This window comes from Malaya genurostris, chromosome 2 (assembly GCF_030247185.1).
Source record: "Malaya genurostris strain Urasoe2022 chromosome 2, Malgen_1.1, whole genome shotgun sequence".
Lineage (NCBI taxonomy): Eukaryota > Metazoa > Arthropoda > Insecta > Diptera > Culicidae > Malaya > Malaya genurostris.
Window position 1 is genome coordinate 245,807,871 of NC_080571.1, and position 15,963 is coordinate 245,823,833.

The 15,963-nt window shown below is 35.7% G+C and overlaps 1 protein-coding gene across 1 annotated transcript in view; it reads right to left on the reverse strand.

Annotated features, from left to right (window-relative positions):
- The window catches only part of LOC131428516 (T-lymphocyte activation antigen CD86-like), a 243,205-nt gene that overhangs the window by 63,159 nt on the left and 164,083 nt on the right, over positions 1-15,963 (reverse strand). The window contains exon 5 of the mRNA XM_058592509.1: positions 6,029-6,122. Within this exon, the coding sequence (XP_058448492.1) occupies positions 6,029-6,122 (94 nt within the window). The remainder of the gene's footprint in view (positions 1-6,028; positions 6,123-15,963) is intronic.

The window sequence follows — 15,963 nt, forward strand, 5'->3', positions numbered from 1 at the left end:
TTTTAACGCGAAAATTCAATTCTTTTTTGAAAACTGTAAAAATCGTGGACACGCACAATCCCAGATGTACTGATTTCAGCGTAACTTTTACAAATGTCCAGGTGTCAAGCTGAAAATTTGATAGAATATCAATGACAAATATGGAAACCTAGAATAAATCTAATCGGGTGACTAGAAGCGTCACACGGTGGTGATTACGGGAACTTTTTGATCAATGTAGTATTTCGAACGGTATGGTAAAGTTGTGAAATAATTTTAAAAGGTATGGTTTTTATGGAACCTTTCTCATTCAGGCCTTATGCACGCGGGCTCTTTATTTTGCGCTGAGACAAATTTATTCTCATTCTCATAAGACATCCTCGCGCATACGACGTGCTGATAAAAATAAACTCAAAATAGGTTAGATTTTCCGATTCATCTATCTCGTCAAATGGCATATTAGTTTGCAGTTTTTATGGTCTTGAATTCCAGAAGTTTACGACTTTTCATCATCATTTCTTCAAGCAGACGCTTGCATTCAGTATATTTTAAATTCATTAACCCTTTCACGACCATAAGATGTCCAGGACGAAATATGTCAGTACAACACAATATTTTAGCTGTTGTGGATGTAAAGTAAGAGAATATCACCAGAAAAACATAGCAGGGTGCATAAGTTTCCTATAATGTCTGAGAAATATTTTTCCCAGTGATCCTCAGAAATAAATAAACGAAGAGTTGAGTTTATTATATCGTAATTTAATTTATTGATTTATCTGCTTTAATTATCAGAGTAGAAAAATAAATAGTTATTTATTGTATTCTACGAAACGATTTCGTAAACTTGTTTAGCACAAGTGGACGTTGCACATGACAAATTTAATATCTGTTCCTTTTGCCTTTCTCATATAGAAATGTTATGCAATCACTTGAAAAACCGACTAGTAGAAATTGTCAAGTGTCATATACCATTCGACTCAGTTCATCGAGCCGAGCAATGTCTGTGTGTGCGTATGTATGTGTCAAATAATCTCACTAGGTTTTCTCGGAGATGGCTGAACCGATTTTATCAAACTTAGGTTCAAATGAAAGGTCTCGTAGTCCCATATGGAACTCCTGAATTTCATCCGGATCCGACTTCCGGTTCCGGAGTTATAGGGTAAAGTGTGTTCAATATTGTACACCGTCACTCAAACCGGCGAAACAAAAAACGTAAAACAATTTCTAAACTGGTCTCAAAACAACACAAATCGATAGTCATTATCAGTAGGTAACTAAACAAACCGATTTCGGCTATCCTGGTTCCCGGTATCCGGTTCCGGAAGTACCGGAGATAGTGGTCATATATAGAAAAATGGAACTCACTCACTTCTCTCAGCGATGGTTTGACCGATTTCCACAAAACCGGCGGAACAAAAACCGTAAAAAATGTTATAAACTGGACTCTAAACCGTTATTCCCAATCTTAGGGTCAATTGAAAGGTCTTATGGTCCCACCAAAAATTACTGCATATTTTCGGATGCAACAAACATTTAAATCGTAATTTAGAGTGCGTACTAGTAGAGTTTGTATGTCATGTTAGTTGGTGGCCGTACGAACCGACTTTGATTATACCGGTTCTCGGGTTCCGGTGCCGGAAGTGTATATAATAGTGAACCCACTTCGTTTTTTTAAGGATGACCTACGCAATCAAAGCACTGTTTTATTCTGTAACAGTTCGGCTGAAAAGTTCGTATCGTTTAATAGAAACACACATTTTTTTGCCAAAATTCGTTTTTATTATTCAACATAATTGCCATCAGAGGCGATACAGCGATTATAGCGATCTTCCAACTTTTCGATACCATTTTTGTAGTACGATTTGTCCTTTGCCTCAAAATAGGCCTCAGTTTCAGCGATTACCTCTTCATTGCTTCTAAATTTTTTTACCAGCGAGCATTCTCTGAGGTCTGAGAACAGGAAAAAGTCACTGGGGGCCAAATCTGGAGAATACGGTGGATTAGGGTGCATTTCGAAGCCCAATTCGTTCAATTTCAGCATGGTTTTCATCGACTTGTGACACGGTGCATTGTCTTGATGAAACAAAACTTTTTTCTTCTTCAAATGCTCTAATAACGCTATATAATAGTCACTGTTGATGGTTTTTCCCTTTCAAGGTAGTCGATGAAAATTATACCATGCGAATCCCAAAATACAGACGCCATAACCTTACCGGCCGATTGTTGAGTCTTTCCACGCTTTAGGTTCGGTTCATCGCGTTCAGTCCACTCAGCTGACTGTCGATTGTACTCCGGAGTGAAGTGATGGAGCCATGTTTCGTCCATTGTTATATATCGACGAAAAAAATCGGTTTTATTTCGATATAACAGCTCCAAACACTGCTCAGAATTCGTTGTTGTTTTTGATAGATTGTGAGCTCACGCGGCACCCATTTTGCACAAAGCTTTCTCATATCCAAATATTCGTGAATAATATGTCCAACACGTTTCTTTGATATCTTTAGGGTGTCAGCTATCTCGATCAACTTCACTTTACGGTCATTGAAAATCATTTTGTGGATTTTTTCACGTTTTCATCGGTAACAGCCTCTTTTGGACGTGCACTGCGTTCATCGTCTTCGGTGCTCATATGACCAGTACGAAATTTTGCAAACCACTTACTTATTGTTGCTTCGCCCGGTGCAAAGTCTGGATAACACTCATCAAGCCATTTTTTGGTATCGGCGGCACTTTTTTTCATCAAAAAGTAGTGTTTCATCAACACTTCCTTTTTTTCCATTTTTTTCACAATAACAAAAGTAGCTTCACTCAAAATGCAATATCTGACAAACTAATAATCAGACAGCTGTCAAATTTATGCACGTATCTTTTGAAGGTTGGTACTAACTGAAAATGTTATGGATTTAATTCTAGTGGCGCCCTCTCATAGAAACGATACGAACTTTTCAGCCGAACTGTTAGGTAATGCACAAACAATCTCTTGGTTTCTTTCAAAAATCGAAGAAAATTTTTTTGAATGGAATACCACAATATTATACATGAAAAAGGCATCATTACACTACTAGGTGGATTAAAACAGGTTTTTTACACGTCGTTTTGCATAAACTTTTTCAGTGCAATGAAAATTGACAGTTCTTTTATTTTATTTGTTCAGAAACGCATTTGTCGCCTTGGAAATAAGTTTTTTTAACATTAAGTAAAAAAACACATCGATTTAATAATAATTGAAGAATCGATAACGATTTTTATAGAAGGAAAATATATTTCCCCGTAAAAAATGAAAACAGTTATGTGTACTTAGCACAAATCCGGTACCCACGTGGTATCAAACCCCTAAATAAATTCACATACTTCCTGAACTGAAACTATTATCAATCGCTCGTGATATGAAACCCTTTTAATCAGCAAAGCGTCGTTCCTACCGATTTTTCAATTTTGAGATTCATCATACATTTGCTGCTACATATTTAGACTGCTTCTCACAATCGCTATAAGAGTTTTAATAAAGCCAATACCCTAAACAGTCGAAATTGTAATTATGAATAGTTATTCCTACAAACTGTAATAAATCCCGTCACCACTTCCAAAACTAAACTTTCGTTGCTATTCGATTTTGTTACCGACTTTGAGCGGGAGAGAAAACGAAACCTTTGGAAAAATGCTACGGTCTCAATAACATTGTCGCTTCTAGTCACCTGTATTTATATTAATCGATTACAGGGAATATAATGTATTAAGTTTTCTTAGTGATCGTGACAAATATCGTGATCTTTTTCCATTTTTGAGCATATGTACCGAATCATCAAAATGTTTTTTGAAATGTACATAATGTACTTTACTTTATTATGAAACACGTGCAATGTTCTTCTAGAATCAAGATTCAAAAAAATGTGTTCCGCTGTTCCTGAGAAACCGATAAAAGCTAAAATTAGAAGACAAAAGATTTTATGGATTAGATTAAAATATTTTCCCTACTAATAAAGTTTTATTTTATGAGTTGCGTTATATAAGTTTTCAACACCTCAAAGAAACTTAAAAACATAATTCCTTAAGGTCATTCACCCCTTTGGGCCAGAAAAAGATTCTGACCCTCTGTGTGGAGTTAGGAATCGATCCAGGCTGGCTACGTGAACATAATTCTATATACAATTCTATAGCACCATTTCAGCAAATGCATTGGAACCATAATTTGAGTCAATGCCTTGAGCTGCGATGCATTATTAATGTTATCTCCAAAATTTATATCATAATCAATTTATGAAGATTATTTTATTTTAAAACCGATCGCCAACTCTCACCAACAACTTGCACCGTGCGACACAAGTCGCACGAACCGCTCTAGGCGCGAAAAACTTACCTGTGCCTGGTCTTATTACTTAATTGTCACACCGCGTATATTGAAGACGAGTGCAAAGATATAGTCTTCCGCGAAAAAAAAAATTCAGCTTAAAAGTCCAGTCGTATGCGGAAGATAAGATCCACGTTCCATTGTGATCTAAATAGCTTCAACGTTTAAAAGCTAATGCCCTAGATTAAACCTCACTTCAATGATGAGTAATGAAGTCATCTTTCATCTTCCAATTAAAATCACTAATTATAAAAATATTCTCCCTTCAAGCTAGTGGGTAACTTGTCATTCGCAGTCGACTGAAGAATAATTTTAGTTTTTCTTTACGTTTCGCTTTCAACTCGTCAATCAAATCAGCTCATGCTGAATAAAGTGTTATTAATTATATCAGACAATCAGCAAGTCTAAATTTAATTAATCTCTTGAGCAGTTAAATTGCTAGACAAATTAAAACTTGTTGCAAGTTGCACTGAGCACTGATTTGATTCGCATGCATCTTCCTAGTTTATCAATACCCCATATCCTTACAGATCGAAGTTGCAAAAGTTATACAACAACAAATCAAGACAAATCCCAAGCATTAAAACTTACCACACCGACTCCAATAGATACATAAAACTCTTCCATTCGAGTGCACCGGCTACAATTAGAATTCGAATCTAGTGATACTGAATGAACTACTCCTCCGAGACTCTGACTGATCCGAATCGAACCATGCCATCCTCTGGACAGGAGTTGGAGTGCCCCTTAGCCGTTTGTTGCTGCTGCTGCTGACGTTGGCAGTTCCGTTCATAAAAGGGCAGCGATTTTATCATTTCCCATCAGCCGGTCGCACTTGGACTTCCGGCCATCCCCAGGACATTAATTAAAGCCAAGTGCTTCTTGGCTTGACGACGACGACGCCGACTTTTCCAAGCACGCTGGAAGCTGAATCTCATTATCTTTGATTGGGAGTTTGTAGTCGTCGGTAGCTTTTGAATTCAATGCCACAGCGGATGACATTGTTGTGGCCGGTTTGCAAGATACTTAGTCAAGGACACTCGAGAGAACGAGTTTGAAAAGTTTTCTCCGCCTAGGAAAATTACTCTTGCTCTTGGGTTGGATAGTGGCATGTCATGCAGAACACTTTTCCTTGTGCTGTCTGATTTTTTGAAGGTATGTGGTTGTAAATAAGATATCCAATTAGTCATCACATAATTGGTGATTATTATTCGTAACATGAAATCAACCATTTTCGTGAATTGTCACACGCAATGAACTAATTTTTTTTTCTCGCTATAGCCAACCAGTAATATTCGCATTTAACACGGCCGAAAGAACAGCAGATCTGCAAAACAACAAAAAATCATAATTGTCTGCCGGAGGCATAACTTCCATTAATTTTACCCTAGTTCCTACGGAATGGCGACCCATGCGGGAACAAATTATATTCCTGCACTTGATACCCACCCTTTCTTTCGACATTGCTGTCAGTAGAATAATACCAGAGTGGAGAAGACGGGAAAAAAATCTAGAAAACCTGCTCCAACGAAAATTCTGCTGCGTAAGAGTCTGGGAACAATAGAAGATATCGAACGACAAAAAGAAGTATGACGCTAACCCTTACTGTTCGGTGCCGTTTTACTGTGCCACCCAATTTTATGGTATGTCATGCGAAGGACACGAGCAAAAAAAAACCGAGGAAAATATCAACCCACTTACCGACAACGGATAGTGTCATGGAGTATCCCACCGGGGGCGTTGTAGATATCTGGCACTCGTACACTCCCGAATCCCGTGGCTGCGGGTAGAGCACCTAGACGAACGAGAAGAGAAAGAAAGAGGAACGAGAAAACAAAAAAAAAATTAGATAATTGAGTTGTTGATACTGCTGTTGGTGCGTTGGGTGGTGGAGGGTTAGATTCTTGCTAGTCGATGGAAAACGATTCCATTTCCGGGCGGCGCCGTTGGTCAATATCTTTGCCAGGGATGTGAAATGGCTGCTCGTATGCCGGTCAATGGTTCGTTCTGAGATCGTTTGATTAGAGTGATTCGCATTCTGCTTTGTTACGTGGCTGAGGGCAACAAACGTGTTGAAGCCGGTAGGAAAAGATGGATACTCTCGGAATCCTTTCTCCGTTTTGCTCAGACTTCTTTGAAGCCGGCGTACAAGCCTTTTGTCTGTGATACTACGGTCAACAAAGCGACTTTAAAGCAAACACGTCCTATTTTGATAAGCTCCCATAATGTGGTGTATTATACAATGACAATAAGTGTGTTGTACAATACGGCGTTGATACACATGTATTTACTTAACTCGGTTTGTATTTCCACTTGTTCTGTGGCGTAAGTTTTATGATTGATTATGATATTTTCTCAACATTATATAAATGAAATTCCGGCCCCGAGCATGATAGAAATCTGACATTATGGCACTAGTAACCGTTGTGAGATCACGCAGATGTCCCAAAAAGTCGATTTTATCAAAAATAATTTTTTTCGAGATAACACTAAATCTCGACGTTTCATGCCATTCTAAGCCTTTTGGTATCAAAAATTTATTTTTCGATTTCGAAAATTTCATGTACTCCCCCCTATGGTGATTTTTCAAGATATATGAAAATTCCACTAAGTGGACTGAGAAAGGTTTTTTTTAGATTAGCATCACTTTTCTCACACAAATAGGCAACGCAAATGTAAGCACTAGTTTGGAAAAATGATGCTGACTGTGCGACATAAACACTGAAGCATGCTTTTGTGAACTACTCGAATCAATCTGAATCAATTGGTTTCAAAATTAGTATCCGATATTATTTAATAAAAGTATGTAATATATTTTCATGAGACTGTTATGAAAGAAGAGAAAGGCATTATCACACCACTAGGTGGATTAAGAAGGGTTTTTTTTTTGCAACGACTCGACCGACTTTCTTAAACTCAGAATCAAGCGAAAGGCTCTTTTATTGAATTGCCAAACTTGATCTGGATCTGATCTCCGGTTCCAAAATCACAGAGTGATGAGTGTTTGAAATTTTCAGGCGTTGTATAGCGCGACGGTTCAAAAAAGGAAACAAGCCTCTAACTTGGGCCCAAAGCTTCCAGTTTGTAGCTAATTGGTGGTAAAACGTACCTATTTTGAATATACCTTCTAATCAAAATTGACCCGCACCATATTGAAAGAACATTTATTATTATTTAGGCTCATTTCTTTATAATTACTTTCAAAATAGGCCTTCCAGCGGTCAATCCAATTTTCATGGTGTGTTCCCCGGAGTGAATATTTTAGTTTTGGAAATAGAAAAAAGTCAAAAGGAGACAGATCTGGCGGATACGGTGACTGAGCGATGACTTTCGTTTCGTGTTTGGGAAGAAATTCAGTCACAATCATGCTGGAATGCAACGACACGCTATTAACGTGTAAAATCTATGAGTTGTCTGCCAACAAATCCAGCCGGTGAATTGCTTATATCCTTATATCCTTATTTCCTTATTTCCTTATTTCCTTATTTCCTTATTTCCTTATTTCCTTATTTCCTTATTTCCTTATTTCCTTATTTCCTTATTTCCTTATTTCCTTATTTCCTTATTTCCTTATTTCCTTATTTCCTTATTTCCTTATTTCCTTATTTCCTTATTTCCTTATTTCCTTATTTCCTTATTTCCTTATTTCCTTATTTCCTTATTTCCTTATTTCCTTATTTCCTTATTTCCTTATTTCCTTATTTCCTTATTTCCTTATTTCCTTATTTCCTTATTTCCTTATTTCCTTATTTCCTTATTTCCTTATTTCCTTATTTCCTTATTTCCTTATTTCCTTATTTCTTTATTTCCTTATTTCCTTATTTCCTTATTTTCTTATTTCCTTATTTCCTTATTTCCTTATTTCCTTATTTCCTTATTTCCTTATTTCCTTATTTCCTTATTTCCTTATTTCCTTATTTCCTTATTTCCTTATTTCCTTATTTCCTTATTTCCTTATTTCCTTATTTCCTTATTATAAATAGTTTCCAAAAAACGTTTTTTTACATTTTCTTTTAGTTTAGCATGGACTTGGACAAGGACTCGCGTCGGTCCGAGTCGGGTGTATGATGGTTTTGTGTACGCCTAAATTTCATAGTTGACTTTTCGATAAACAAAAAATTTAAACGCGTTTTTCTGAAAACCAATTTTTCGAAAAAGAACACGATTCTTTTCATCTTCATATTATGGTAATTTTTTACCTCAAAATTGGCAGAAAATTTAGCGTAAGATCGCGTTTTTTTTTTCTTAAATATGCCACGAACTGGTTTTTGGGGAATGCTCTGTTACCGCCTTGTTTGTCATTATTGATATACGGAAAGGCTATAGCAAGAAAAGCATGTGAAATCTGCCCCCAAAGGGAATTCATATTGTTATACCACATTCGAAAGGTCATAGGCTGAAAACAATTTTCTCAAAGTTTCAACCCTTTAACTGCCATATTGACGGAGCTAGGGTGGTTCTATTGATTTTTATTTCATTTGATTTTTGAAGAAACTGCTCCTCCGAAAAATTTGAAAAAAATCAGGTATGTTTAAGATATTATGGGGATGCTTTACAATTTTTTTCAATATTTCAATAAAAAATACTAGAAAATTTTGAAACATATTTTTTCTTTCTTCCAATTTTTCCACCACCCTGGATTTTTCAGTGATAAATAAAGAATTGTTGGACGTGTTAAAATGGTATGTTTTCATATTTTTTTAAAATGTGGACGACCAAAATATTTAATTTTTTCTAAAAAATCAATAACAGTCGACCATGCGTTCCCATCAAATTCTGAGAGAAGGAAACGCATGGTGCTTTATCTTAGCAGTTTCTAGTAGTAGTCGACCATGCGTTCCCATAAAGTTCTCTTAAAACGGAAACGCATGGTGCTTTGTTCTAGTAGTTTATGATGCAACTCAAGCGCAGGGCTTAGAAATCAAAGTAACGAAAAGAAGGAAATGAGTATCAACCTTTGCATAATACATACACGATCATACTTCGGGTACAACCTAGAAAGCTACAAAGCGAGAACTTACTGGTATGTGGTTTATATATGAATGGTAGTAATATATGAACGTTGCGAGTATCACACATATGCAGTTCGGTTACGGCAGTCAAGAACTAGAGCGAGTGACTGTATATAATTCGATGATTCGATAGTGTTTCATGAAATGGTCAAATCGTTTTGCACTGTTGGGTCTCGTACAACGCGGTTTTCTTTTTGCCAGCTCTGTACATTTCACTAAATACATAGCGAGTTGAAACAGCAGTAAATTTATTTTTTTCTTTTTTATATTGGTGTCAAACAAAAGTGGCCACTGATGAAGGTTGGAATCGATTTCTTAGAACTGTTTTTCCATAAATACGTTTATTTCTTAAGGCAATTTACATAAGTTGTTCTTCGCCGTAGCATCACTTTTACATAGAATTCTTATCCTAATATAATACTAATATAGTCACATCAATTTGAGTTTAATAAAGCATATTCCTCTTATTTTTAAATATCATATTATTTAAACCAAACGATGAACTGCTATAAATTTTAAAATAAGCTGAAATTTTTATACATTTTGTGGTTGATTTCATAACCCACATGGAGTTTTTTTATCAGCACATCATTTTTAATAAAATTTTGCTATTGGATGAACTAATGGACGCAGTAGGAGTCAGAACTAAGACTCAAAAGGGTCAATTATTAAATTGAAACTTCAATTGTCTTTATGAAATGATTAAGAAGTTTCATGTAAGAAAGGTCACGAAAAAATTTCTGTAAATTATTGACTGTATTTTTCATTTAAATAGGAAATGGGATAAAAATGTTATAAAAATACATTGCTGTTTCAATGCACACATTTTCTCTCTGATTCTTTTCGTTTATTCTATAGAATTATCATCGTCACTTGGTAGCTGTTCTGATTTAAGCATTTCTGACAATATTTTCGCCGGTCTCACAATTCTGGATAAAAACCGAGCATAAGGAAAGGTAGTGAATAATGGCGGTCAATTATTAAATTGAAACTTCAACCAACAGTTCTATTGCCAATAACGCATTCACAGCAACGGCGCTGGATTCCCAAATATCCAGTCGAATTTGTAGTGTACTCGATATAGTACTTGTAAGCTTTTAAAAATGAGACTTATTACCGGCCCGAATAGCTTTTTTGTGATCTGTGTGTCTCAATTGGGTCATCTCGTGATAAAGCTTTAAATCCAAAATTACTTGGCAGAACATCCTTTTCAAAAGCTTCTATTCCAGAGCTACGATATTCCGATACTTGTTGCTCTCGTTCTCGGATTGATAATATTATCTTATTAGAACTTCCCGTTCGCAATTTGAACAAAATTATTAAACCTGTAAAAACCTGGAAGCGTTCCTCTGAGAGTGAAAATCACTTACTGAGTTAATTATGTATTCTCAGATATTTTCTGGAAAATATGGAGCTTTCAACACAATATACCCAAAAATTAAAGAGATCGATTTAGCGAATCAAGTTTTTAATAGACATGGTCGATAATTGCTTGATTTGAAATTATGCAAAGGTTATAACTCAAAAACGAAAAATAACGCATCACTATTTTTTTTATATCTGTTGTTGTTTCAAATTTTAGAATAAATATAAAAATATATAGCGCTATCAGTCTACAAACCATGAAAACCATCATGAAGATATTCGATTGACGTTTTCAAACACAAAATTCCAACTTTATCTTTATCACACATTTTTCCAGAAAACTATAGACATCCCTCGATAACATATCTTTATGATAACTTTTGACGCTGTAATGAAATCTTCATTCTTTCTTTCACTATTCTTTCATTACATCCATCAGCAACACATAAAAAACTGACACCCGCTCTAGTTCTTGACTGCCGTAACCGAACTGCATATGTGTGATACTCGCGACGTTCATATATTACTACCATTCATACATGAATCACATAACAGTAAGTTCTTGCTTTGTAGCTTTCTAGGTTGTACCCGAAGTATGATCGTGTATGTATTATGCAAAGGTTGAAACTCATTTCCTCCTTTTCGTTACTTTGATTTCTAAGCCCTGCGTTTGAGTTGCATAAACTACTAGAAAAAAGCACCATGCGTTTCCTTCTCTCAGAATTTGATGGGGACGCATGGTCGACTGTTATTAATTTTTTAGATAAAAATCAAACTTTTTGGTCGTCCACATTTTTAAAATATATGGAAACATACCACTTTAACATGTCCAAAAATTCTTTTTTTATCACTAAAACATCCAGGGTGGTGCAAAAATTGGAAGAGGGAAAAAATATGTTTCAAAATTTTCTAGTATTTTTTAATGAAAGAAATACATCTTCAAAAATTTTGAAAAAAATTGTGAAGCATCCCATAATGCCTTAAACATGCCTGATTTTTTTCAAATTTTTCGGAGAAGCAGTTTCTTCAAAAATCAAATAAAATAAAAATCAATAGAACCACCCTAGCTCCGTCAATATGGCAGTTAAAGGGTTGAAACTTTGAGAAAATTGTATACAGTCTATGACCTTTCGAATGTGGTATAACAATATGAATTCCCTTTGGGGGCAGATTTTACATGCTTATCCTGCTATAGCCTTTAACTACATATTCTTTAAATGATGATTTATAAAGGAAAAAAAGTTTGAATAAATTTGCTTAGGCTGTTTCTTCGTGAAAAATTACAAAATAAAGTTTTATTTTTATTCAAAGTATCCCTTATTCCCCTCTCAGGATATTTTATCAAGGTAACATCCCTTCTTATGTCTCGGACGTAATGGCAGTATATTTAGTAAAGCATCAAATGAAACAAAAACACGACTCTCCCTTATATTTAAAGGAATTTTAAATATAAGGGAGAGTCGGCAGTCTTGTGCATTGCGTGTTTTATCGATTAGTATTGAAGGAATTCATTAGAAATTTTTATTGTATGTAAAGCTGTTTACTTTATAGATTTCATTACAATTCAAATGTTGCAACAAAGGAAAAAAAGAGGAAGCAACGGTTTTGAAATGTGAAATTTTGTAAAAAACCGATAAAGTTCTCAACACCTAGAAAATCAGTGGAAAAAAGACGAATGTATTGCGTCAAGCGAAACCATTTCGGTTTAAAAAAAAACATTTGTTTTCATGTTTACTTTAATGATATGGTACATGATAATTAACGATATTACTCCTAGTAAACATTTGATTTTGCCAGAAAATACCATCCTAATCATTATTTCTTTACAAGGACGGTATTATTAAAAAATTTATTTATTGAAACAATTATAAATTTAATTATAATAGTTGATGATAGTGGGAGCGGGTCATATCGCCGAAAGCCATTTCGCCGAAAGTCGTTTCGCCGAATGCCATTTCGCCGAAAGTCATTTCGCCGAATAGGTCATTTCGCCGAAAGGGTCATTTCGCCGAAAGGGTCATTTCGCCGAAAGGGTCATTTCGCCGAAAGGTTCATTTTGCCGAAAGGGTAATTTCGCCGTAAGGGTCATATCTCCTGCATGTTATGTCTCCTGTAGAACTGATGTGGCGCAGCCACATAACCGAAGCCAAGATGGCTCGGCGGCACAAAGCCGCCGAGCCGACGCCAGCTGAGTCGGCCGCCGACCCGCCGTCGGAAGCGACGGCCTCTTGCATACAAACCTGTAACCGCCTCGTTTGCCCGGTCTACTCAAAGCTAGGTTTCTTTGCTTTAGTTAGGTCCGAACGAGCGGTAGCGAGATCGGACAGCACATGATCCAAAACGATGTGGCGTAGCCGCATTAGATATTTTTTCATTTGCACTTAATAAACGGAAAATACCACCTTCATTTGCCTGGTAGATACACCTATGCAATTGCTTTGGTGCTTACTAGCTAATAGTCAACAAGTTTTCTTGGGAACTACTTTCTGAGGTTCATGAATCAATCTTTATTCAAGAGTACAACAATCAATCATTATTCAAGAAGTACTATGGTAGGTCAACAAAACGGGCGTTAACGCTATCATCTTTCGTTTGTCTTTAATTTAAATTAATTCTAATTACGATTTCAAGACGATTTCAGGATTCGGCGAATTGACCCTTTCGGCGAAATGGCATTCGGCGAAGTGACCCATTCGGCGAAATGACATTCGGCGAAATAACCCTTTCGGCGAAATGACTTTCGGCGAAACGGCTTTCGGCGAAATGGCTTTCGGCGAAATGACCCTGATTCGATGATAGTTGTGACCCAAGGCACCCCCCGGGGAGGGTGTCTGGACCAAATTTCCACTAATTTCCAAGTTCAATTTTTATGTGTAAATTACAAAAGAATCTATTTATAAATGCAGTTAAGAAGGTGTCAGAGTGCGGAATTTTCAAAATATCGTTCATATGCAGTTATAAAAAAAATGTCAAGTGCAAAATTACCCGAATCGGCCGACTCTACCTCAACATATTTTGTTTATTGAAGAAACCTGCAACACAGAGAATAGACGTCAAGCTAGTATAAACTTTTTTTAATAAGCTTTGTTAGAGGCTGTCCATAAAAGACGTCACGCCGCATGGGGGAGGGGGGTGTCTCACAAAACGTGACCTTTTGTGACAGGGGGAAGGGGGGAGGGTTGTTGGAATGTGACGTCCAATATTTTCAATGAGCGCATTTTTGAAATACCCAATTATATTACTGCTTTGCCCTATTTCCTGAAACAATCTCCACAGGAAAACGTGTATTTGTGGATGTAAAAGCTTCTTCTTGTAAATTCGGAAATGAATGATGCAGGAAATCATATTTGTTGTGATCAGCAAAGTGCACGAAGAGGCAAGTAAATTAGCGAAATTAATAAAGAAGTAAATTAGCGAAATTATTAATATGAGTAAAAAATGATGCCTTCAAACGATATAACTTAAGTTATGCACTGACAATTTTAGTCGATGTATATGAGTTTGGGTGCACCAATCGCTTGAATTTATGGCTTTTTTAACTTTCGTAAATCTTATGATAGGTAGTAACCAGATGTGGAATATAAACCACACAAAGAATGAAAGAATTTCAGAAAGTTTGTTTGGTCGGTCGCATCGAAATTTCATGCTTCTTGATGTATTTGAAATTCATTCAGCAATACCATGTTGGCGGAGTAATATCAATAAAACCAACAGATAACATTAACATATATGTTGTAATTTTCTATAATTATAATGATAACAAAAACATGTTCAATCATAAAGCATGTCATGCAGCTGAATAATTTACCCTGTTTAGCTTGAATATCATACACAGAAGTAACAGCCCGGGTAAAAGTGATTTGCAAACCAATTATTAAAACCAAACAACTCAATGTTAGAAAATAACATTATTTAGTTTGAAATTGGAGAGTTAAAATATCAAAAATCATTGAAAAGTCTGCATAAGAAAATAGCAACAAAATATAAAATTCTACCATTGTAACTTCAAAGCAAGAGCAAAACATTAATAGAAGACGAATTATTCAGTAATTTGATTTTCTAGCTTTGATAATAGTATATCATAAGAATTTCTCTTATCTTATTCTAATGTAGTATATTCAATTGTATTCCATTTGAAAATAGAACCACTAGATCGATTGTACTTAATGAAATTAGTATGCCTTATTAATAACGAAATAAGATATAATAACGAATCTTGATGCTAAATTAATTTTGTCTAATTTATCAAGAAGATTCCTTCAATTAAATATCAAGAAAATATGAAGTATTGCTATGACAGCACAGGAACATCAAGACGAGATATGATGGTAATATTTGGTACTATTTTGATTTTCGTTTACTATTCACATCTACCCGGTAGGAGTGCAAGTTTTGCTAAGGCAATTCAAACGCGCTTTTCAAACACAGCGCCTGCTGTGTGCTCCAACCCTGTGCTCCTGTTACTTCCATAAATGTCAATGTCATATCAAAAAGCGTTTTATTGAGTTTAATCAAAATAGTACATCCTCATAAACATCATCATCAGCATCAACCAGCTGGAAGTAAAACAAAGTCTTTTGTCGCTCTAATCACTATGTGGTGTGAAATATTTTTCTGAACTAATTTTGTTTGGAACATTGCTATTGCGTAGGGAATGCTGTTAAATTAACAATATCAATGTGATTACGATCCAAACTTATAATTTTCATGAAATTTTCATCTAGCATTTATTTCTCTTAATCTAGTATTCATTTCATTGCGAATGAAACAACGGTTGCGAAATCGAACACGGGATGCATCAAACGAGAATATATGTTGAAACTACGTAAACCGCAACGTAACGAAACCGGTATTTTCCCCAACTCTGTCGATAAGAAGTGTTAAAAGAGCATTTCCCTAAGATACAAAATTGACAATGTTCCATGATTTCGGAAAAGTCTCATTGACACGCGTAATCCTTAGTTATAAATTCCTGTAGGATTGCTGTTATTACTAATTTTCACACTCCTCAGCAGAGGATCAACGATTTAAGACGTAGAACACGCCATGTCTTATCTAGATCATATGTGATTTTCCTCCACCAAGAATAAAGTTGATCGAATCATCCAATGATTAAACTTACATGGATCAAGAATCATTTTAGCTCAAAATCACTACCGGTTTTGTGGGACGTACCGATTTGGATCGATGTGATGTAAAGATCACTGATCACTGATGAGAAGTGATCTTTATTGGGAAAGATCACAAGTGATCTTCTTC